A 24,699-nucleotide genomic window follows, 5' to 3' on the forward strand; every position below is an offset into this window, starting at 1 on the left:
CACATCACTCGGGGACACCACCACATCACTCAGGAACACCACCACATCACTCAGGGACACCACCATATCACTCAGGGACACCACCACATCAGTCAGGGGTACCACCACATCACTCAGGGGCACTACTCAGGGGCACCACCACATCACTCAGGGGCATCACCACATCACTCAGTGACACTACCACATCACCAGGGACACCACCACATCACTCAGGAACACCACCAAATCACTCAGGGACACCACCACATCACTCAGGAACACCACCACATCACTCTGGAACACTACCATATCACTCGGGGACACCACCACATCACTCAGGGACACCATCACATCACTCAGGGACACCACCATATCACTCAGGAACACCTTCACATCACTCAGGGACACCACCACATCACTCAGGGGCACCACCACATCACTCAGGGGCACCACTCAGGGGCACCACCACCTCACTCAGGGACATCACCACATCACTCGGGGACACCACCACATCACTCGGGGACACCACCACATCACTCGGGGACAACACCACATCACTCAGGGACACCACCACATCACTCAGGGGCACCACCACATCACTCAGGGGCACCACCACATCACTCGGGACACCACCACATCACTCGGGACACCACCTCATCTCTCAGGGACACCACCACATCACTCAGGAACACCACCACATCACTCTGGGGCACCACTCAGGGGCACCACCACATCACTCAGCGACACCACCACATCACTCGGGGACACCACCACATCACTCGGGGACAACACCACATCACTCAGGGATACTACCACATCACTCAGGGGCACCACCACATCACTCAGGGGCACCACCACATCACTCGGGACACAACCACATCACTCGGGACACCACAACATCACTCGGGGACAGCACCACATCACTCGGGGAACACCACCAGATCACTCTGGGAAAACAACCACATCACTCTAATACACCACACATCACTCTAATACACCACCACATCACTCAGCTCAACCGCATCATCACTCTGCACCACAATAGCACTGTCCTTGCTTGCTACCAATAAGCATTGACATAGCCAATAAGACTCGCATTAGGAAAGTGTAAGCTATTGGCTTTGTGAATAACAATGCTATTAATTTATATATTTTCATTGCCAACAGATATTAAAAAAAATGTGTCATTTACAATAGCAATAGCTCACACTTTCCTAATGTGAGACCTATTGCATTGCGAATGCTTGTAGTATATTGGCAATATCTCTGCACCCTTTCATGAATATGGGATAGCTGCCCCACTTGCTATCGCATTCACTAAGAGGAGAATATATTGTTGCCAGTTTACTTTATCTTTCTTGAACAGATCCGCCGGTACACCATCGGGTCCGGGGGCTCTGCCATTAGCAACTGAACTCAGAGCAAATTTGACTTCCCCTATATCAAATTCTAACGATAAACCAGAAAATGAGGTTGTAAAAGTAGCCTCAAGTTCACCTCCTGACTCCAAGGCAAATTGCATAGCAAAGTCGGAAACCCACTTCTCTGGATCTACATAAATATGGGGCTTGGGAGCCTGTCCCCCTCTTCCCTATTTTACCTGAAGCCAAAAAGACTGGGAATTACTTTCCTTACTAGCCTGGTAAAGGTCTGCCCACCTCTGTTCATCCCAATATCTTTTGGCTTTATTTTGTGCTAATTTGTATTCATACTGGGCGCGCTTTATAGCAGTGTAATCCTTCAACTTAATGGCTGCCGCTAATGACTTATAGGCTTCCCTACAATCCTTAATATACCAACTAATGTCTTTACTTTTCGGGTTAGTTGAACTATTAGCCGGTTTTAAGAAAATGGTGCTTATTTTACTAAACAGACCCTCATGGAGCTTGGTTATTCTCTCATTTATCTCAGGCTGTGTTGTAATTACTCGTATCTCCGTACTGCGGACCTTATGTCAATAAGTATTGTTCCACTAGAGACTACCTTGTCCCATTTTACCCTCCTTATGTTATTGTAAAGCTGAACTTCACTAGTAGAAGGTAGTTACAGTGAGTTTGAGGGTTGTAGGATACCTTTAAGTTCCATTTTTTAGAGATAGTGGATTTTGGTCACTTTCCACTCTCTCCAAAACCTACATATCACAAAGGTCTAACCAATAATCTAGGCTTAATAGTATATAATCAATCCTACTAGTACTCACAACATTATCAAATGTGACAGCTCCATGCTTGTCGGAGGATGACCGGCCATTAACTGCTCTAAGCTCCCCCTCCAAACACAAGTTTGAAGTTGAAGAGCCTATTTTTTAAATTTGTGTCAGATTTTTATTGAGTATTGTTTTTTATTCAACTGTTTTGGTACTTCCTAATTCTTTTCATTTGTTTCCTAAGTTACTTAGGGTTGAGATAAGGGTTTTGAAACAAATAAGACTGGACCCAGAATTGACAGTGACTTTATTGAACAGTGAGGACACATAACCACACCATATAATAAACAGCTTTCTTCACAGACTCATGTGTGGCTTAGATCTTGGCCACTTGTTTTTACTGCACTCAATGATTTTAATTATTCAGTTCTTTCTTTCCTAGGATGGGTTTCCTATATCCTCAAACACACTCATTTAGAGATTTCCTTTCCCTCTTTTAATGATTAGCTTCTTAAAGTAACTCGTAACTCTGTGTACCTCCAGTGGCATAGTTAGTTGTATTTGTATTAGCAGAGCTACTCTACCTATACATAAAAACATGTTACTGCAATTCTATTGAAAAACATTCATGGCAACGTAGTCAGGCAAAATGTGTGGCAGGTATTTTTTTTATTCAACTATGTTTATTTAATTGCTTTATATAATACCTTGTTCCAGTTCGAAGTAGACCTGGTTTGGCAGTTCCAGCAGAACTCCTATTGGAGCTGGATTAGGGCTGATTTGCATACATTTGGGCCTATTATGAGATGGCATGGTGGGCAAAAAAAAATAATGTTATGTTATGCAGATTTGTTGACCACGCTATCACCCCGGGAGTAATCCTGGGGCCTCATTTATGAAAAGTGACGCATCGCTGCGTGAAAACAGCGATGCGTCACTTTTCACTGCGCCCTCCTTGCGACACCAGTGATGCGTCATATTTACAGTATGACGCATCATGTCGCAAGGAGTTACAGATACGTCAGTATTTCTGACGTATCTGTAAGCGCAAAAGTCACGCATTGCTGGAGTGTGTCACAAAAGTGACGCAACTCCAGCAATGCGTCCTTTCACATGGGGAAAGCCCCATGTGAAAGGGCTTGCGTCAGTCTTATGCCTGCTGTGAGGCAGGCGCAAGATTTTGACGCAACAGCGTCCTAAAAGTGACACCGTGAAATCTCATAGATTTCACTGCGTCACTATTACAAGGCTTTTTGTGGAGGAACGCCACCTCTGCATACATTATACCTGACGCAGGTATAATGTAGCGCAGGGGTTTACAAAGTGACGCATCTGCTTAGATGCGTCACTTTGTAAATAGTGCGCAACAGGAGGCATGTTTTACGCCGCCGATGCGTCACAAAAAGTGATGCATCGGAAGCGCAAAACTGACGCAAGGGCTCATAAATAAGCCCCCTGGTGCGGAGCACATGTAAGTGCAGGCATAGCTAGGGCCTAGTGGGACTACTTGAAAAGCCAGGTCTTCGGCTTTTTGAGAAAATCAAAAAGTGAGGAGGAGGCTCTTATGTATAGAGGCCGGTCATTCTGTGCTGTAGGAGTGATGTAGGTGAAGGCTCAACCACCAGATCTGGTTTTCTGCATGTGTGGAATTTGTACAAGTAGGAGGCCAGATGAGCAGAGGAAGGTTTATGAAAATAGATGCTGCGGTATGGTGGGCCAGCATTATGTAGTGCCTTAAAAGTGCCAGTAAGGAGTTTGAATTGTGCTCATTTGTGAATGGGGAGCCAGTGGAGCGTATGAGGTAGAGAGTGATTTTGGCCTCCAAGTTGTAAATGGTCTGCAGCCTTTTCATGAGTTTTTTGTTGACCCCAGCATAGAGGGTGTTCTCAAAGTTGAGCCTAAAAGCTTTCTACTCAGTTGAATTGTTGCTCTGAATTCAAAGGAAGCTTCTCACCTGTTTGGGCCCCCACTTCCCAACAGCTCCTTCAAACCTTTGGGAGTACCGGGGCTCAGGACTCAGGAGCCAGAACTTGATAACACTTTGAGGAGACAAGCTGAGATAGAGTGCTGTCCATGAGAGGAACTCACCGATACTCCTATTTAGTTCTTGTTTCTTATGTTAACTGCTCCAGTTTTTCTAAATGGAAATAAAGCCAGACTGATTGGTCTTTTCTTGAGGCTCTTCTAGACTTTTGGATAATGATCACCACAGTGTCTTCAATTTGCAAATTTTGACATCTTTTTACCAAATCCTCTTTCTCCACATTGGGTGTGTGACAAGGCTCTGGCCTGATGTGTATTTCCTTACCAGCAGTGTCTTGTGCATGGTTCTACATTCTACAGGTCCTCTGGGGTCTTCCTGGCATCGATAGCACTTTCACAAATAAGTTTGAACTTAGCATCTCCCACAAGCCAGGCAATTTCTGTAATTGCTGTCCTATGACAGACACAGATTAGAAGCATAGATGACAGACTCTCTAGCTGGAACTAAACATTACAGATTCTAAAAGGGAGTTTTTTCTATAGCCCTCAAGCGAAGGATTGTGAGAACCTATACGTTAAAAATAAATAAATGGGATTTTTGATCAATTTCCAGCCAAAATACCCCAATATTCGAAGTGACAGTTCTCAAACCTAGACTGCTTTCAGTGGAAAAGCAACAGTTCTGCTCTTGTACAGCTGAATCTAATGGTGAAGAATAAGTGGGAGGATGACAGACTTATGGGTATTATCGATCACCATCAATGATATAAGGGACACACCCCCCTATGGAAATCACCTACAATTTCAAACTAAGAAAAAAGTTACCATTTTCAGTGCAACCAGTAGCTAGCATGGGTGTGGACAGCAAGGGAATCAATAATTTATCTTCAATGTTTCCAATTTTCCTTCTGAGCCACATTAAGATAAATGGTAGGAGTGATAACTGGAGGCTTTTTAATGGACGAAAAATGACACTACATTTATAGCCTTAAAAGTACCTCAAACAAGATCAAATATTTAGATGTGGGTCCACTATACAAAGTTGAATGCAGAAAATGTATTGCTATATAGTCCATGTACTACACATGCTTCCTACCCAGACTCCTATTGTTTGACTGTAAAATTGGCCATTGAACAAAAGGGCTATCCCTCTTAACAGACCAGCCTATAGGAGATTTCATCTTCTAGCTCTGTTTACAGATCAGCCAATGGGTGATCCAATCTACTGGCGCATTTCACAGACCTGCTACAGGAGTTCAAATATTGTAGCCCTCACGAGCAGCGGACGGTAGTAGTAGGTTAATGGACTCACGCACCACCAGAGAACTAATGTGTTCTAATGCATGATGAGACTACCCCCTGCCCGCCGAAGCATTTGACAGCATACTATGAAGTCTTTTGCTTTTTAATGACTATGCTCATCAATTTGAATCGAGCATCTCTACCATTGGCGTTTTTTTGCCAATAGGTACACGAGGACATCGGACAGGGTGTGCCTTTTAGGGGGCCCATACCGTCCATCTCCTTGTATTTGGTCCTGAGGAATACCGGGTAGTCACCCTTATGGTAGAAACATGTTGACCAACACACCAATACACATATAGAGATACTTTGGCCGTAACTTACCTCTCAGTATCTCGCCCTTTTTTTCTTTTTTTTCCTTTTAATATTGTCCAGTTGCTTTGAAATTAAATTCACATTTTTATAAGTTAAACCAGGACAATTATTAACATTCTTTTTTGCCCTTACATTCACAACCTGCACACCCTGGTGACGCTAGGCCACCAGGGTGGACCCCGATGATGAAGCATGTCACCACTAGGTTGGTGAGTGAGGGTTTCTTACAAAAGGATGAATCCCTTCTTTTTATCATCTAAAACACCCCATTAAGGAAACCTTCAGTTTTACTTCTGGTGGTACTCCTCTCTTTGTTTAACTAAGTGATTTGTTTGTACCCAGAAGCCATTCACAAGTGGGCACTCCATACGGGTGACTAACCTAGACCCAGGAACATAGTATTCCCAGGAGGAAAGGGAAGAGCTTGCCCTGGTATCCGTTAGCTGGGAGGTGGATCAAGAAGATAAATTAGTGATCACTGAGGGTGGTAGACATCACTACCAAGAGGCCACAGTGAATAGGGTTTGTGTCTCACCTCTATGAGGTACTTTTGCCAGCTAGACCATGCAGGTAGCAAAGCTGATTCCCGAACAATATCTGTCAAGACAGGTCTATAGGGTAACGCAGGCCCATGAGCAGAAGCATGTCCACTTCATGGCCATGGTATCCTTGCAACTGAAGGGGGTACTTGCCCAGAGGAGGGTTATCATCAGTCCCCAGATGCTCTATGACTGCATCCTAGGTGATGACCTTCATCTGGTGTAAAAAGAGCCAGGCGGGGCAGCTGTCCATGGTGTTTCGAAACTGCAGATGGGTATCGTCCCTAAGTGGAGAGAACATAGGCGGAGATAAGAAGTAAGTGTTAGGAGATATATTCCATCCACAGTGGGGGGACAACAGGGCCTGGGGACACTGTGTCCAACAAGGATGTCCTGGACTGCTAGTCACATGTTCAGTCTTCAGAAACGGACCTTGAGCTGGGGAGCAAGTCTCAGGGTATCTTTCCTGAGATGAATTCAAGCATCACATCCATCACTTTTTTGTACACTTCATTGGTTTGTGACATGAAGGCTTTTCCTTAGAAGAACAGGAAGTTACAAATGCGGAGAATATGGCATTATTTTCGGCAATACTGGCACTATCATAAAATATCTCCAATTTTATAAAGTATTTTAAAAACTTTGCACTGACTTGGGATTTTACTTCTCGCTGTAGATCTTTTCGCAAAGACTTGAGGTGAACAACCTATGTTTTATATATTGCACCACTGTTTAAATTCAGATCTTTAAGTACCTGCACAATAGTTCAGTACTCCTCATGCCTACCTTTTCTCAGACATTCCTGTAAAGTAAGTTTAGCTGGTGTATCCCATTATAGTAATAAAGTGTTGCAGGTGAAGAGTTTCAGATGGTAAATGCGTTGCTTTTTAATGTGTACAAATCTCAAGGTCAAAAACTCTGATTCTGGTGGAGATTAACTCGCCATGTATTCCTTTCAAGCTACCTATTTTGTTACTAAAATAAACAGTTGTAAAATGTTCTAAATAGGTTATATAAATATCGAATAAACAAGGTAACTATTTGAAACCTAGTATAACCAACTTACTTTGTCATTCTTCCAACACCAGTAAAAACATGGGCCAATTTCAAATATGTAGGGTAGTGTAGTGTAAAGTGTATTTAAAGAATGTGTAATAAAGTGCTATAAATGAAAACGATACATCTGCATAAGATAATTGTTGGACTTGGCCCTTTATGCAGGGTCATCCCTGAACTTTTTTTCTTCCTAACCTTTTTTCTGACATGGTGTTGGTGGTTCTAGGACTCTGGGCACTTTAGCACTGCTGTCCAGTGTAAAGTGTGTGAGCTCTCTGTGGTAAACATGGTAAGATTGTTCTACACCTATTTGGCATATTTAATTTACCTGTCAGTCCCTTGTAGAACCTGGCTAGCCGTATGGGCAGGGTGCATTGTAGGTAAAAGGTAGGACATGTACCTTAAGTGTGTGACATGTTCTGGGAGTGACAAACAGCCATTTTGGTTTCTCACTGCTGTAAGGCTGCCCTCTCACAGGAATGCATTGGAGATTCCCTAATAAGTGTTTCAGTGGTAATTCCTGATATGAACGTAGCAGCGTGGTCAGATTTGGTATGTTTGGAATAGTAATAATAAATGATGCGCAATGGTGTGTGCAGATTTATTATCACTATTTAGAAATGCCACTTTTAGAAGTTGGCATTTCTATGTGCTATGTGCCTGCCTGATGTGTATTGCATGTCTGGCTCTGGAGTGACAGGGAGGTGTGTGTGGCTCCAGGGAGGGCAGGGTGAGTCAGCGCTAGGCTGAATAGGAGATCTGCATTTGGAGCAGTGGAAGGAGTTGTCACCTGACCCTGTATAGGTCTGTGCCTGCCTGGTTGAATGCTGGCTCCGCCCCCTATGGTGGTCTGATGTTCGAGCCCCCACCTAACAAAGGGGAAGAGGAGCCCTGTAAACAACGTGCTCCAATATCCCCTGGAACCATTTGAGGCTGGTTCCCCCAAGCCCTCTGCCAAGGGCAAAACAAAATAAAATCCTGTATAAGTACTGGGGCTGTGACCCCATGTATTGTGCTTGTGCTTCTTTGCTTTTGGAGACTTGCTGCTGCTGGGCTCCAGGAGGTACCGCCACGAGGGACTGCCTCCCTGCTGGAGGGCCCTGTGAGCTGGACTGCCTGGGCCCAGCCTTGTGCCCCCTGAAATTTTGCCTTAACGTCTTGTGAGAACTATATGTCTCTCCCAGGACGAGGAGAGTGCTGGGACTTTGCAGTGCTGAGCTGCGACATATTTGGAGGGAATCCCGCCATGGTGATTCCCCCGCATTGATGCCTTGGAGGTGGGAGACCACCCCATATTTGTGTCACTGAAGGCGGGAGCCTACCCCACTGTTTTTGTATTCCTGAGAGCGGGAGCCCACCCCGCAATTGCCAGCCTCTTAGAGCAGGAGCCCACCCCGCATTGTTAACGAGCCGCTGGGATCGTCGTGGCGAAATCGCCACCAAGATCGGCGGCCCGGAAGCCAGGCGAGGAGTGCCCGACTCGGGGCATGGCCAGGAGTGGAGGGCTGCACAAGAGGAAGATAGACAGACCTGCCTTCTGGAAGTGGGCAGGGCCCCGTGCCAGTGGGAGCCCCGCGTATTGACGGCGACTGTTGCAGGAGGGAGACAAAGCCTTGTGACGGCTCTCCCCCTGCATATAGTGATCCAAGAAGGAGCCCCGAGAGGAGGGGCTCGACCGGAGCTTCGCGGGCTCCCAGCACAGGCTGGCAGGAGTTCTCCCTGACTGGAGGAGTGAGGAGAAGCCGCCCTTACAGAAGAGAAGCTGCCCGCCAGCTTTCAGGGCCAGCTGATACACATTGTCGGTGCCTATCCCCTGTGTGAAGTAGACCGGAGGAGTCCCTGGAGAGCCCACTGAGTAGGGCTCGAAGTGACACCATGCTGGTGCCAAAGCTAAGCTTCTCAGCTGCACCACAAAGTGCGGGCAGCTGCACGATGGGGCAACTTTGTTGTAGGAGTCCCAGAGTGGGGCTTCAGAGGCACCGTAGTGCTAGTGCCGGTTTCTGTGCCACAGCTGCGCCGCAAGCATGGGCAGTTGCAACGTGGGGCCCTTTCCTTTTTCTTAATGATGAGGAGGGGTTGAGTTGCACCCCATACCCCCAGTGCATTGCGCATAGTGTTTTCGCTGCCAAGGCAGCCAGAGGGGCAAGTTGATGGCCCCAGTTAAGCTCTGACATTTTGGACAAAGGGTATTTGAGCCCCAGTGAAAGGACAGTTGGCCTGGGGTCAGGTTGGTACCTGTGTGTACCACAAGGGTGCAAGGCCCTAAAGGAAGGTGATGTGTGTACCTAGGGAGTGTTACTAAGGTGTACTCCTAATTGTGATTAATGCATAATGTGATATAATGTTGAGTACGGTATTTTTGCCAGTAGTTACTGGTTGTGTTTTACAATTGCAACTTGTGCTTTGTGATATATATAATCCCCTGTAAATTATGACCTGGTGCCAGTTGGCACTGTGTATATGTGTGATTATGATTCTAATGTATTTTGGATAATGCAAAAGCTATTTTTTATATACTCTTGTTTGGAGTTTCTTTTGTGGTGTGCTTAGTGTGTTGCTGCTGTATATTCATTACTGTGTATATATATATATATATATATATATATATATATATATATCACCTCCAATTTGGCTCCGTTTTACAATCCTCTGGCGCTCTCCTCACCGGTGCTAATACTCCAAAGCAGAGCCCTGCTTTAATTTATACGAACAAATCCCTTTCCCACGGGAAGGGGAATGAGTCAGCACTCACAGGTTTCAAGTTTCCCAATTTTCTTTTATTCGTCAATTTCTCCAAACAGTAACACAAACCAACGCGTTTCGCAACAGCAGTTGCTTGATCACGGTCGATTGCTAATGTGGATACTCCTCCTATATGTTTGAGGGACCCGCCTTGTATTTACGTTTACTTCCTGTTAGCCAACAGGAAGTAGCTGGGAAATGTAGTTTACGTAAAATTATTACGTTATATAGACGGTGAGATCGTGAGATATGGTTTGAACAAACAAACAGGTGATGAGAAAATATGCAGTGCCTGTGTATCTGTATCATTGCTAGAATATTGCCAATACATCTCTGTAATTTCGTTACTTTGTATTCCACGGGAATAAACGCCACAAACAAACCAACATTGTAGATTAACATATTGCCCTCTAGTGGGCAAACTCTGTACTTCCAAGAAGGTTATTACCAATAAAGCCCTCCAGTGGGCAATTGTTTGCACCCCGTTTCCTTTTCATTACATCAATTATCCGATTTCTAGCATGCACCACTTATGGTTTACTATTCTTTTTATATAGCCATCACCTTCAATTAGTTCCTTACGATAGTTTTGTCTCACACACCATTTATCCTTTTGAGTTGCTTTCAAAGTCCCATTGTCCAACTGAATAATTTTTTAAGTCATTGCTTACTGTATTTCAAACAAAAACCTGTTATTTTAACACAACACTCCATCAGTCCCTCATAAGTGTACATACAGTTCCTCACTCTGATTAAGGCCCCAGGGGGTCATAGTGCGGAAGTTTAGGATTTGTCGCGACCCTGCATCTTAGGTGTTTTTCCTGATCCCCTCCTCTTTCATGTGGCAAGATACATTCCAGGGCATATGTCTTTAGTAATGTCCAATCGCTGTTGTGTGTAGTTTCCATGTGTTTTGCGATTGCATTACTGCGATCTTTATTGTTTGTTGCCCTTATGTGTTCCAGGAAGCACAAAAAAGGAGTTCAAAAAACGTATCCTGGAACACATAAGGGCAACAATGGAGTGTTGTGTTAAAATAACAGGTTTTTGTTTGAAATAGAGTAAGCAATGACTTAAAAAATTGTGGCGTTTATTCCCGTGGAATACAAAGTAACGAAATTACAGAGATGTATTGGCAATATTCTAGCAATGATACATATACACAGGCACTGCATATTTTCTCATCACCTGTTTGTTTGTTCAAACCATATCTCACGATCTCACCGTTTATATAACGTAATAATTTTATGTAAACTACATTTCCCAGCTACTTCCTGTTGGCTAACAGGAAGTAAACGTAAATACAAGGCGGGTCCCTCAAACATATAGGAGGAGTATCCACATTAGCAATCGACCGTGATCAAGCAACTGCTGTTGCGAAACGCGTTGGTTTGTGTTACTGTTTGGAGAAATTGACGAATAAAAGAAAATTGGGAAACTTGAAACCTGTGAGTGCTGACTCATTCCCCTTCCCGTGGGAAAGGAATTTGTTCGTATATATATATATATATATATATATATATATATATATATATATATATATATATATATATATATATATATATATATATATATATATATATATATATATATATATATATATATATATATATATATATATATATTAATATATATATATATATATATATTAATATATATACTCAAATGCATTGTGTGTTGCACAAACGCTTTACACATTGCCTCTGGGATAAGCGTGACTGCTGGTCCCAAGCTACCAAGGGGTGAGCAGGGATTATCTTCAGCGTATAACTCCCTTACCCTGACTAGAGTGGTGGTTTCTGTCTGGCTTAGGCTCAAGCCCTAGCCAACCAAAACTTCCATTGCTAACAATAATATTATCGTTCTTTTGTGCGCGCAGGTGCACGCACACAGACACAAACACAATCAGAAATGCGCTCACAAAATAGTTTGGGGTCCGCTGATGTTGGTAGTTTCATCTCAGACAATAAACGTGGTGGACCATGTAACAGCAATGTTTTTTTTCTTTTTTTCAAAAAAAGTATGCATTTCAATTGAATTTTACAATGAAATTGTACAAAAACAATAAGTTACAAGTTCAAACATTGTTTTACTGGGAGATTCCTTTTTTGTTATAATAATGTGCAAAGAAATAAAAATCTAGAAACATTAAACAAAATGCTACGCTATTTTTAGCCGAATCACATTAGAGTGATGTGCAGTTGTTCCCGCCTGCACAGCCAACGTGATAAATTACCATCGGAAATTCCCTTGACATTTGGGAGAGAATCAATTATTTACCGTTCTGACAGAGTCCCACGCTGCACCGTAAAGGAATTGGTATTGAGTCTATGCTGCGTTTTAGTTCTGTTTCAAATGCATTGTTTAATTAACTAAAAACGAGCACAACAAAAATAAAAAAATAAAAATAAGAGAGCGCTTTATAAAATACTCACATTTCCACGAGTGAACGACAGGAAATTGAAAATTAATACAAACAACCGGGCATGTAAAGAGCAGGCCACAAAAATTAAACGACGAATGCATCTTCATTGATTTTCCACTGTGGTGACCACAAGGAAGTGCCTGGCCTTTAGCCCAGAAGCTAATACTCGTGTACACAGTAACAGTGAAAAGCAGACCTACTACAGAGCCTGCTGTAGAAGACAAAGCAAAAGCGTGATTATCACAGAGGGAGACAGAAAGTAAAAAAAACAAATCACTACAGTACTGATATGGTCTTAGGCTAAACACAACAGACCCTATTTACCAAGGCATTTTGGACTAGGCAAAATATAACTTTTGGTGTACCCCGGTCGCATACTCTTAAATGCTTTTGTCAATTGACCCCATAACATCTAAAATAGGTAGAAAATTGTAAAATTCAGTGAATGTTCATATACAGTTAGTGCAAATAGACAGGACTTTGCCCTTTTGCACTTTTACTAATAGGAAGTTGGGCGATTCAGGGCTGTTTCACAAAGGCATAAATGAGGATGTAAAATAATTCCTATATAGTGCTAGCTCCTGTACTCTTGAATTCTCTTGTGAAATAATCCCATTTTGGTATCTGACCAGAAGATCCTACAGGCATTTCATGAACTGATTTAAGTATTGGAATGGCGACAATAGAGTTGCATTTTGTCTCTTGTAAAGGCACAACGAGCTAGAAGCCCTTAACTCATGAGACACCTAGAAGATAAGACACTGGCCTAAGTAAGTTTTTCCTCACTTTGGTTGGTACTTGAACACAAAATATGAGAGTGATCATGTTTATAAACCCCACAAAGACAATTCTAAAAGTGGAGGAGTGTGGCTCACTGATTAGAGCGACAGACTCTGATGCAGAGGTCTGGCCTGGGACCAGGGTTCAATTCCTGATGCGGCAGGGTCCTGAGCCCAATAATGTCCACGGACTTGATAATTCTCGCCTCGGTGCCTACTCTAATCATGGGGTCCCATGCTGCAACTCTGGGCAATAGCTTGCTTAATCTCCACTATGGCAGCCCACCTGCTGTGGGATGCCTGGCTTTCACCTTGAGGATGCCCAGTAGTGGTTATCTCACAGGGAAAAAGCCAGGACAGGTTCCCAGGGCAAGCGCCTTGATGCCTTCGTGTGATATATAAGTCGAAATACATTTACTTGCACCTTTAGAATTACTTCCGGTACATGTCAACACTTTTTAAGTGTAGTTGGAGAAGCCAGGAGAGGAGGATCTCCTTTTCGATATCTCCTGAAAGGGGACAGCAGATACTTTTGAGGGATTACGGGGCATATTACCAAGCAATAGCGATAATTATCGCTATTGCTTGGTTAGCGTGAAAAAATTAATGCTGAGCTGCGGCAATTTTTATCGCAGATAAACCTTGGTATTACCAAGGTTTATCGCAAATGCGATAAAAATCGGCCGCAATGCATGAATATCGCTGAAAAGTCAGCGATATTCATGCATTAGTGAGCTAATGCTCTTAGCCATGTTATCCACCTCCCATTGGATAACATGGCTAAGAACTGCTCAGGGCAGGTGTTAGCTTTTGGAGATATTCGCGCTTAGCGCGAATATCTCCAAAAGTTGGTAATAGGAGATAGCGATGTTAGCAACTGTTTTCAGTCGCTAACATCTTGGCACGCCCACTTTGCATGTCATTAGTGATAAATATCACTGACATGCAAAGTGGGGCCCAAGATGGTCGCTATCTCCTACTAGCTGTCGCTAACTGGTGTTAGCGACAGCTAGGTAATAGGGAGATAATTTTATCTCTGCTTTCTTGGCTTTTAAAGCCAAAAAAGCGGAGATAAACCCCCTTGATAATATGCCCCTACATCTTTGTAACGCAAAAGTGGACAGCACATTTATATTATGAAAAAAGGAATCCATATCCTGGTTAAAAGATTGAGAATTTGATCATTTAATAATGTGCAAAATGAACAATTGTCTATATCAGCCAGTCCATGGGCCCTATTTACAATTGTATTATGCCTTGCCCTCGTATTGTGCTGGCACAAGTAAAACAAATGCACAAAATGTGCCTACTATCTTCTCAAGCTGCACTTGCACATGGTCAGCTGGACGCTTGGAGGTAGGTCCAAGTTCAGGACTTGACTTTTTGTTGAGAATTTAGGATAACCAGTGGGAGAGGGGGAGGGTAGATAACAACACACACAGGTGTACATCCTGTATTTGCGACTCACAATTAGAAACTTGCAAATTGGGATGCACAACAGTGTCTGAGACACTGTTTGCGATTCCCAATGGGGTCGAAAATTGCATGCATCATGCATATTGATTAGGCTGTCGCAATTTGCAACCACATTGGGAATGGCTAGCACCCCCAGAGATGGTGGGGGTTTTAATGCAGCCCTGTTCCTTAAAAGGAAACGGGATACATTTACAAAAAAAAAAAGGAAACTTTTCAGTTTCATTTTTTAAGGTCAGGGAGTGGTCCCTCGGACCACTGCCTGCCCTTAAAACATAATTTTGGAGCCACTCACAAAGGGCTCTTCCAGTTTGAGAGTGGTTTAGTACCCTTCTGTGAAGGGTGGTAAACTGCAACTGTTTTGCAACTGCAATTGCGGTTGCAAAACAGTCATACATAGCTTCAGGAGTCGCTATAAGGAAAGGACGACCTTGGAACGCCCCTTCCTAATAACGAGTCGTTAATCCTATTTTGTGCGTCACAATTGACTTGAGACTTGCAAAATAGGATTAATACGTGGGCCACATGTTATTTTGCGGTCTAAAGCCCATTTAAGCCCTCAAAAAAACGTTAGTACATCTGGCCCATAGTGATGTGCAGAACACAGCTCTTCATTCACATTTCGAGTACAGCATGCTGTGTAAGGTAAATGGGATTCATATCTCATCTCCACCTGCCTGCCACACCACCATGCTCATGCATTGCATCAGCTTATTTACTTTTTTCTTTCTTCACTTTATATTTAGTAGAAGAAAAGGTAAAGTATAATTTTGCTTTAAGGTTTGTCCTCACCAATATGCTCATATATTAGACGTTGGTGATTGTGTAGGGCTTGCTGATGTTAGCAATAGGGGTTGGTGGTAAACTCTGCTCCTTCTGCAGAGTATGTGGAGTTTTGCCGCTCTCTGCTTCGAGTGTGGAGTTCTGGAAAAACTCTACCACCCTCTGCATGGTGGAGTTTTTTCATGCGGCTCACCAGCAACCGCGGTCGGTAGTAGGAGTTCCTGCAGGGCGGTGACATGGGGAGGGGGAGGGGCAGGGTGGGGGGTAGTAATATATGGATTACGAAGTTTAAAAGGTAAGTAAACATTTAAATAAATAAAACGAATTTCGTTGCGCGCACTGCATCACATTTGGTGATGCAGTGCACGCAACGAAATTTGTTTTATTTACTTATATGTTTACGTACCTGTTAAACTCCATAATCCATACACTACTACCCCCCCACCCTTCCCCTCCCCACGTCACTGCCCTGCAGGAACTCCTACTACCGACCGCGGCTGCTCACCAGCCGTGAATTAGCGTGAGAAAAAATCAAGCACTAAACTGCCTCCGGGGGAGATATCTCAATAAGGGCGGTTGCGGTGCATCGCTATCGTTCACGTTGAGAAAGCTACCGCTCACGCTCGAGTTGAAATTCTACTCAAGCAGCAAAAAGAAGGAGTACCCTCTGGTACCATTCATGGTGATTTTATACTTCGGCACACGTTCCCATCACTAAAGAACAGCATAAGCAGTGCGATTTACCAAACTCTGCCCCTTTTTAGGTAACTTCGCAGAATTGGGGGGAGTAAAACTCTGCGAGGGCTGCCCACTTGTAGTTAGCAAGCCTTTCTTCCTCCTCGATTATACGAACGAGGGGAACCAATGAATGACTATATTTTGTGTGAATCTATGATATAAAATCATGCAAGGAGCACCAGAAGGTGCAACAGTTGCTCTTCCATAGTATTCAGTTATGTTTTGAAACTGAGGGATAGGGGCTATGTGTTTTTTTCTAAATCTGGTCACAAGGCAGTATGCTCACTACAGACTAGGCCCATTTGGAATTAGGCCCTCTTTCGTTATACAAATGGTTGTAACTTTAATGATTTGAAAAATGCATCAAGAAATGCAATGAACCCCTGAACTGTAGAACATAGAATTCCACTAGCACTTTTACTTCTAGCTCATCACATTGTTATTGAGTTAGCCATTTCAACCACGGCAGTTAACTAGTTAAAGAGAAGGAGTTGGTGTACTCAGACCAGGCAGCCACAGCATTTATAGACTTCAGGTGCTGGGTCCCCAGTCAGCCTCTAGTGTATTATTGTATTTATAATAATTCACTTCACATCAATTTTAGTGTTCAAGTGCCAGTCCCCAGTGAGACCCAGGTGTATTATTTACTGTACATGGAGTCATTCTTGTCACATAAATGTCAGTATTCAAGTTTAGGACCACACTGAGAGCTCAGTGTGTTCTGGTACTTACAGTCTTTCCCTTCACAATTGTTTACATTTTTCTCATTTTAAAATCGTTATTGCATAGTTCTGGCTATTAATAACAAAATCAGGGAGTTTTGGTACAGAAGGCTAAACCTACATTTCTCTGCCCTCTCCTTTACCAATGTGCTCATATTTTATGCTTGTTGGGTCAGCTAAGGTTCCATTCATGGGTCCATAGCGAATATAGCATGTTACAACGCAAGCTATTCAAAAAAGGGGGTGGTGATGAACAGAGTGTCTGAATTAAGCAGACCACTCTTACCCAGTTCAAAGATCAGGGCTTGATCCATCACCGTTATTTAGCTCACTGCACCATCCCAGCTCAGAACCTGGCTATATGCAAATTAGTCTGTCCCTGGCCCAGTGCATCATGGGAACAGGGCAGACCAAACTACTAAGCCAATTCTTCACCAGAAAGGAGACAAGCTTCCGGGGACCGGTTTCTGGCATTTCAGCCATCGTCGGCCCGGCTTGCTTGAATCCTGATGGTGCAGTGAGCAAGGGACTCATGTCTGAGTATACCCTGCCACACCTATAGTGGCCAAAAACGATTCAAAAAAGGGGGTGGTGATGAACAGAGTGTCTGAATTAAGCAGACCACTCTTACCCAGTCCAAAGATCAGGGCTTGATCCATCACCGTTATTTAGCTCACTGCACCATCCCAGCTCAGAACCTGGCTATATGCAAATTAGTCTGTCCCTGGCCAGTGCATCATGGGAACAGGGCAGACCAAACTACCAAGCCAATTCTTCACCAGAAAGGAGACAAGCTTCCGGGGACCGGTTTCTGGCATTTCAGCCATCGTCGGCCCGGCTTGCTTGAATCCTGATGGTGCAGTGAGCACTCCCTTTTCTGAATCATTTTGTCCACCATAAGCGTGGAAGGGTATACTCAGATGTGAGTCCCTTGCTCATTGCACCATCAGGATTCAAGCAAGCCGGGCCGACGATGGCTGAAATGCCAGAAACTGGTCCCCGGTAGCTTGTTTCCTTCCCAGTATAAGAATTGGCTTGGTAGTTTGGTTTGCCCTGTTCCCATCATGCACTGGGACAGGAACAGACTAATTTGCATGTAGCCAGGTTCTGAGCTGGGATGGTGCAGTGAGCTAAAAAATGGTGATGGATCCAGCCCTGATCTTTGGACTGGGTAAGAGTGTTCTGCTTAATTCAGACACTCTGTTCATCACCACCCCCTTTTCTGAATCATTTTGTCCACCATAAGTGTGGAAGGGTATACTCAAATGTGAGTCCCTTGCTCATTGCACCATCAGGATTCAAGCAAGCCGGGCCGACGACGGCTGAAATGCCAGAAACCGGTCCCCGGTAGCTTGTTTCCTTCCCAGTATAAGAATTGGCTTGGTAGTTTGGTTTGCCCTGTTCCCATCATGCACTGGGACTGGAACAGACTAATTTGCATGTAGCCAGGTTCTGAGCTGGGATGGTGCAGTGAGCTAAAAAACGGTGATGGATCAAGTGCTGATCTTTGGACTGGGTAAGAGTGGTCTGCTTAATTCAGACACTCTGTTCATCACCACCCCCTTTTCTAAATCACAACGCAAGCTATAACATCATGTACTATTACAACGTGCCTCTTTCAATGACTGTGTTGTTAGTACGCGATGCATTCACATCACAAGTCATTACAACGACTTGCAAGAGAGGGGCGCGCTGGACTTAGGAATAGTAGCAATTACTATTCCTACTCCAGTTTGCGGAACAGTAGAGAAGGTGTTGGAATTTATTTCCAATACCTGAACGCCCCCTAGTGCAAGTCGTTGTAATGACTTGCGATGTAAATGCATCACATACTAACAGCCCGGTCGTTGTAACAACTGCATTGTAATAGTAGCCCGATGTAATGACAGCGTTGTAAACGCTGTTTCCCATCCATAGCGTATGCACTCCTGTGCTGAGTTCCTCATCTTGCGAGTCTCTGGTAATTTTGCATTTTTGGCCTCAGAGCACAAAACAAATATACTTGTGCTCTGTGGGCATATTGTGACATAGAATGTGGTCTGGTAAGACACAATCTAATGCACCCCCCATTTTACTGAGCGTGACTACCATCAGTTCACCGGTCAACACATAGTGCCTGGACATGGATAATTGCTGACTGGCCTCTCCAGTTAAAGCTGTCTGCCCACCCAACCAGATACTTCATTCCACCCATGTTGGACATAAATATCATACAGTATGTTTTACCAGTACATGTGTACTAGGATAAGAAGGGAACATACATGCTGCGCTTGACTGTTGCAACTCAGGAATTAAATATGGATCTCCTGTGAGTGATGCATGAGATAGAAGTTGAAGGGAACATGCCAGAAGACAATGTGAAGTGCGGGGCACCTCCAAACCATTCATGAGGGTCAAATAGGATGTCTCATGTGTTCTGCTTTAGTTATAATAGCAAGGTAAGCAACAGGACAACAGAGGTGAAAGTCTCTTATTATTACAATCTGAGCCCAGTAACTCCGGATTCCACTTGGCCCCTAAAAATGTTCTCAAAGTGCTTCTATGTGCAACCTGCCACCCTCTTGCATGTGGAACCTTGGACAGCTGCTTAATATTATCTTACGCCCTAGCTATGGTTCTGAATTGTGATGTAATAGCCTTGGTCATTCCATTTATATTCTGCGCATGTGCAGTGCCCAAATGTCTTCTGGCAAAGCTTTTCAATGTGCCTGACTCTTGCTTTCCTTTCTTCTCCTGACAGGCGTAGTGCGCGCTTCCAGCATATTTCCCATTCTCAGTGCCATGCTGCTTCTCTTGGGAGGACTGTGTGTCGCCGCCAGTCGTGTTTACAAATCCAAGAGGAACATTATCCTCGGAGCTGGAATTCTTTTTGTGGCTGCAGGTGAGTCCTTTGTATTCCAGTTTGGGAAGCAGCTGCTCAAAGCCGCCATCTTACTGAAAACCATAAACTTTGTGCCTATTACCCACACTTTATCCCTCACACTGCTAAGTTCTGTGCCACATAACATGATAAACACACCTCAGTGGTCTTTATGCATGACATGGAAATACTTCCCGCACAGGATCAAAACAATAACAGCACCCTTCCACAATACACTATACAGCGCAGGGTGATGCCCTTGCATGCAAGCGCTTCAGCACCCCACATAGGAGTAGTAAGTATTATAAAATGCTGCAGTACAATGCAATGCAACATATTGCTTCATGCTGGCAGCTTTGTTTCAGGAGCTGACTGAATGCCTCTGGCACTGAAATAAATGACTACTGAATAACCTAATAATGGGTTTTATCTGAAATTTTCCAAACAAAGGGTACGGTTTAACAACAAGTGCATTGTTGTGAAATCAATCTCTCTCCTTCGTGCGTAAGCTTATTTGTGTGCTCTTATGTTGGCATTTATTTCGATTTTTAACATTTTCTCCATCCTCTGCACCTCAGATTCTAATGCTGCTACACATGCTGCAAGCTACCAGCCCTGCCATCCTCCCGCCAAGGCAGAACCTTATTGCTCAACGTAAATCTGACCAAGCTTTATTACATTTATTCAATACTGTTGATATAAATGTTCATATTTCGAGTCCACTTCCACATAAAGTTTGGAACTCAATGGGGCACATGCATCATTGAGACATTTTGCACTTCTTAATTTGCGAAAAATACCGAATTGCAAATTAAGAAATGCAAAATGCTATGCATCATTATTTTCGGTATTTATTTGTTATTCGGTAAAAATCGCAATTTTTACCGAATCCCAAATAAATACCGAATTCTTAAGTGCATTTTCGCAATTCCCATTGATTCCTATGGGCCAAAAGGCCCATAGGAGTCAATGGGAAGGCTTTTACAAATTCACAATTTGTTGATGCATTCCAAGGGTGCAGGGGGGGGGGGTCCAAAGGACCCCCCTGCACCCCTGAAATGCATTTGAAAGTTCATGTTTCACACACACATGTCCTAAGGACATGTGTGTCTGTAACATGACAGTTTAAAAAATGATTTCTTTTGCTTTTTGACAGATTTTCGCAAATTACCACGAGGGTCAACCTCGTGGTAATTTGCACTTCCAATTTCAAAATTCGCATTTTTTTTAAAATTGATGCATTGCATTTAAGGAATCGCACAAATGCGATTCCTTAATTGCATTTGCATTTTTGAGAAATGCAAAAAAATACGAATTTTGAAAAAGAGTTTGATGCATCCCAAAAACGTATTTAGGAAGTGCAAACGGCCGAATTTACAGATTCGCACCGTTTGCACTTCCTAAATAGGTTGATGCATGTGCCCCAATGTGTTTCACACCGTTTTGGTGCTTCTTCAGGAGTATGTATATGTGGTTACAATGTGCTCAATTTCTCGCGATTCTTAGCTGGGTAGCATCTTCTACGATTGTAAAGTGATAGGATTTGCTACTTTTCTTCCCATATTTCTTGTTGTACCCAATGACGTATCCACATGATTTCATGGTGTCGAGATGTGTCATTTTTATCAAATGTAACACGTTTCATTTGCACTGCTCTGATTAGGGCTAAAGGTAGCTTTTTCCATAAAATTATTTAGATCATGACCCTATCACGGACCAGAGGGATGGACAGGCCAGCACTAGGAAGGTTTCTGAGCCTGGTGTATAATTTCCTTGGTGTCCTAATAGTTTCTGACCATCTGTGACCTTCTCTGGCACCTAGAGAGCCCTATAGTGCCAATATGCTAAGAGTCCTTCTAGGCAACACGTGGCTTATGTCAGGCGGGGCACTATTATATGTTCCTTACTAGGGCAGGGTGAAATAGAATGACGTTGTCTTGCCACCACTAAAAGCCAGGGGCCTCATTTATGAAAAGTGACGCATCGCTGCGTGAAAACAGCGATGCGTCACTTTTCAGTGCGCACTCCTTGCGACACCAATGATGCATCATATTTAATGTATGACGCATCATGTCGCAAGGACTTACAGATACGTCAGTATTTCTGACGCATCTGTAAGCGCAAAATTGACGCATTGCTGGAGTGTGTCACAAAAGTGACACATCTCCAGCAATGCGTCCTTTCACATGGGGAAAGCCCCATGTGAAAGGGCTTGCGTCAGTCTTATGCCTGCTGTGAGGCAGGCGCAAGATTTTGACGCAACAGCATCCTAAAAGTGACGCAGTGAAATCTCATAGATTTCACTGCGTCACTATTACGAGGCTTTTTGCGGGGGAACGCCCCCTCTGCATACATTATACCTGACGCAGGTATAATGTGGCGCAGGGGTTTAAAAAGTTGCGCATCTCCCTAGATGCGTCACTTTTTAAATATGGCGCAACAAGGCGCATGTTTTACGCTGCCGATGCGTCACAAAAAGTGACGCATCCGCAGCGCAAAACTGACGCAAGGCCTCATAAATGAGGCCCCAGGAATCTAGAGCTGGTCCTGCTGTTCAAAAGACCACCTGAAACACTGGAAGGCTATCCCCTCGTACCAGCTCACTGGATCAAGTCTGATTAAACAATTTTACTGTCTGTACTCTGAGGCAGGTTGGAATACTCCTGGGATCCTCCTGAGAGGTCGAAGGTGCCCTGAGCAATGTGCTTAGAATCCTAGGAAAGTGCAGTACTTCTTTTAACAGCGCTGAGTACATTGAGGAGCAGAAGTAGATATGATGCTGCATGATCTTTTGAATGGTGTGGCTGCGACTGAGTGACTAGGGAATGTAGCAGAGGCCAGATATTAGAGTCCTGTGGCTGCGACAGTGAATTCCCACAGGACAGGTTTAATTTCTTAATATTTTGTAAGTATTATGTGACACCCTGGAAAAGTTTTCTCATCCCTATTTTAAAGAGGTTGGAGTTTAACCAGGTGCGACCAGCTTTTATTTATTAACAATTGCTGTCTGGTGGCACTATTTTATTTGTTCTTAGCTTTCTGAAACCAGCAGTGAAGCTCAGAGCCTGTTGTGATTAATTGATAGTGCTTTTTAAATGAGGGCATAGTCCAGTGAAGGACTGTGGGTTCATTTTTCTCCTTTTATTTATTTTTAATGATTTATTGTATATGGTTTTAATATTTCTTTTAAGTATGGTATGTGATTTTAGGTGAGTTTTGTCATTTATGTGATTCCTGCGTAATCACTTTGTATCAGTTCACTTTTCATACTATGTATGGTTTTTAGAATACTTTTATGATTTTATGCAGAAACCGAATAAAGTGTGTTTGATTGATCGATTGGTTGAGTGCCTGGAATATCCAGATGGTTGTGTTGCACTTCAGTATATATATGTTTAGACAGAATAGTTAATGATAAATCAGGGAAATGTGACAATATATATGAGCGAGACACACGGTCTATATGGTAAGACTACATTCATCAATTGATTTAGTGTTCCTGTTTTTGATGAACTATGTATGCGTATATATATATATATATATATATATATATATATATATATATATATATATATATATATATATATAGAGAGAGAGAGAGAGAGAGAGAGAGAGAGAGAGAGTGTATTGAAAGTAGCTCCTTAGCCATGACATCACCAGTTGGCACCAACTTCAATCACCTCAAAATTAAAAGGGCTAAAGGCCTACTTCCTCCCTTGGTGTCCCTAGATGTGCATATTGGCGAAGATCAGAGTCTAGTGCTAGACACTTTTTGAGTAAAAGTGTTCTTTATTAGCTCTTTATACGCTCAAATCATCATCAAACTTCCCAACTAGGGTAGGTATCAACAGAGAAGAAACAAGAGACGACGGGCTAATGAAGAGGCACACGTTAACCAGGAAGCAAGTAGCGTTAACTCATCATTTCCATCACAATAACACTTGATCACACATTTATGTATTTATTTTATATATATTTATGTGAAACTGGCAGCATTTCAGAAAGAAACACAGTACAAAATGGACAAGTAAGTAGGTACAGAAAGATTTAGTGGTTGGTGGCTAATTTAACTGAATGTGGCAAAGGTACCTGTGTTTGAACGAGGATTCCGAGTCCTAAAGTAGTGATGGTCCCGGGCACACTTTGCCACTGGAACTTGGCCTGGCAGTTCGACTGGACTGTTTCCATTGGAGCAGGGTCAAGATTGATTGCAGAAGTAGGAGAACACCACAGCTCAGTTTTTCGCCTTGAGTGTCAGGAGTAAGTTCCTTTTAGATTGGGAAAGGAGAGGAAATATCTCCATGTTTAAAAGACGTGTAGGATATGAGATCCCTCAGTTGAAACAAAGCATTTTCCCCTCCGAGGAAATAAAGTTATATGCACTAATTCAGATTTACACATCACTTACGTATGCCTCATTTTCTAATTTATGTAAATTACTGATTTGTATATTTTATGTAATGGATTACTTTAAGGAGCCTGAATTTTCTGCGTTACTCCATTGACTGAGAATTCTTTTTAAAAAATAGAAACTCTACATTGAGTGGATTTGTAAACCAGGCCCCTCAAGCTGCTCAGCACATGTCCAACCATCGGTGGATCTATATATTGTAGCCATTACATAGTCCTTAAACCCAGTGGTGCATAAAATGTTCTTTCATGTCCTTGTGGTTATTTACTTAAACATATTCTGAACAGCTGTTAGCTTGACATTTTGTAAGAAATGCTTATTTGTATTGAATCTGAAAGTCTGCTATTGATGTAGCTGTCTGTTGAGGTGTACCTCTCCAGGAGTTTCTGTAATCAGAATAAGGCTAGATTGGTCTCGAGTTGAAGTGGTAGAACTTTGTAGCCTCT

General features: G+C 43.1%; 1 protein-coding gene across 1 annotated transcript in view; it reads left to right on the forward strand.

The window, feature by feature from the left end:
* The window catches only part of CACNG8 (calcium voltage-gated channel auxiliary subunit gamma 8), a 115,669-nt gene that overhangs the window by 88,744 nt on the left and 2,226 nt on the right, over positions 1–24,699 (forward strand). The window contains exon 3 of the mRNA XM_086928696.1: positions 19,723–19,863. Coding sequence (XP_086784822.1) covers positions 19,723–19,863 — 141 coding nt within the window. The remainder of the gene's footprint in view (positions 1–19,722; positions 19,864–24,699) is intronic.

Source organism: Lissotriton vulgaris, chromosome 7, assembly GCF_964263255.1.
Source record: "Lissotriton vulgaris chromosome 7, aLisVul1.2, whole genome shotgun sequence".
In the NCBI taxonomy this organism is placed as follows: Eukaryota; Metazoa; Chordata; class Amphibia; order Caudata; family Salamandridae; genus Lissotriton; species Lissotriton vulgaris.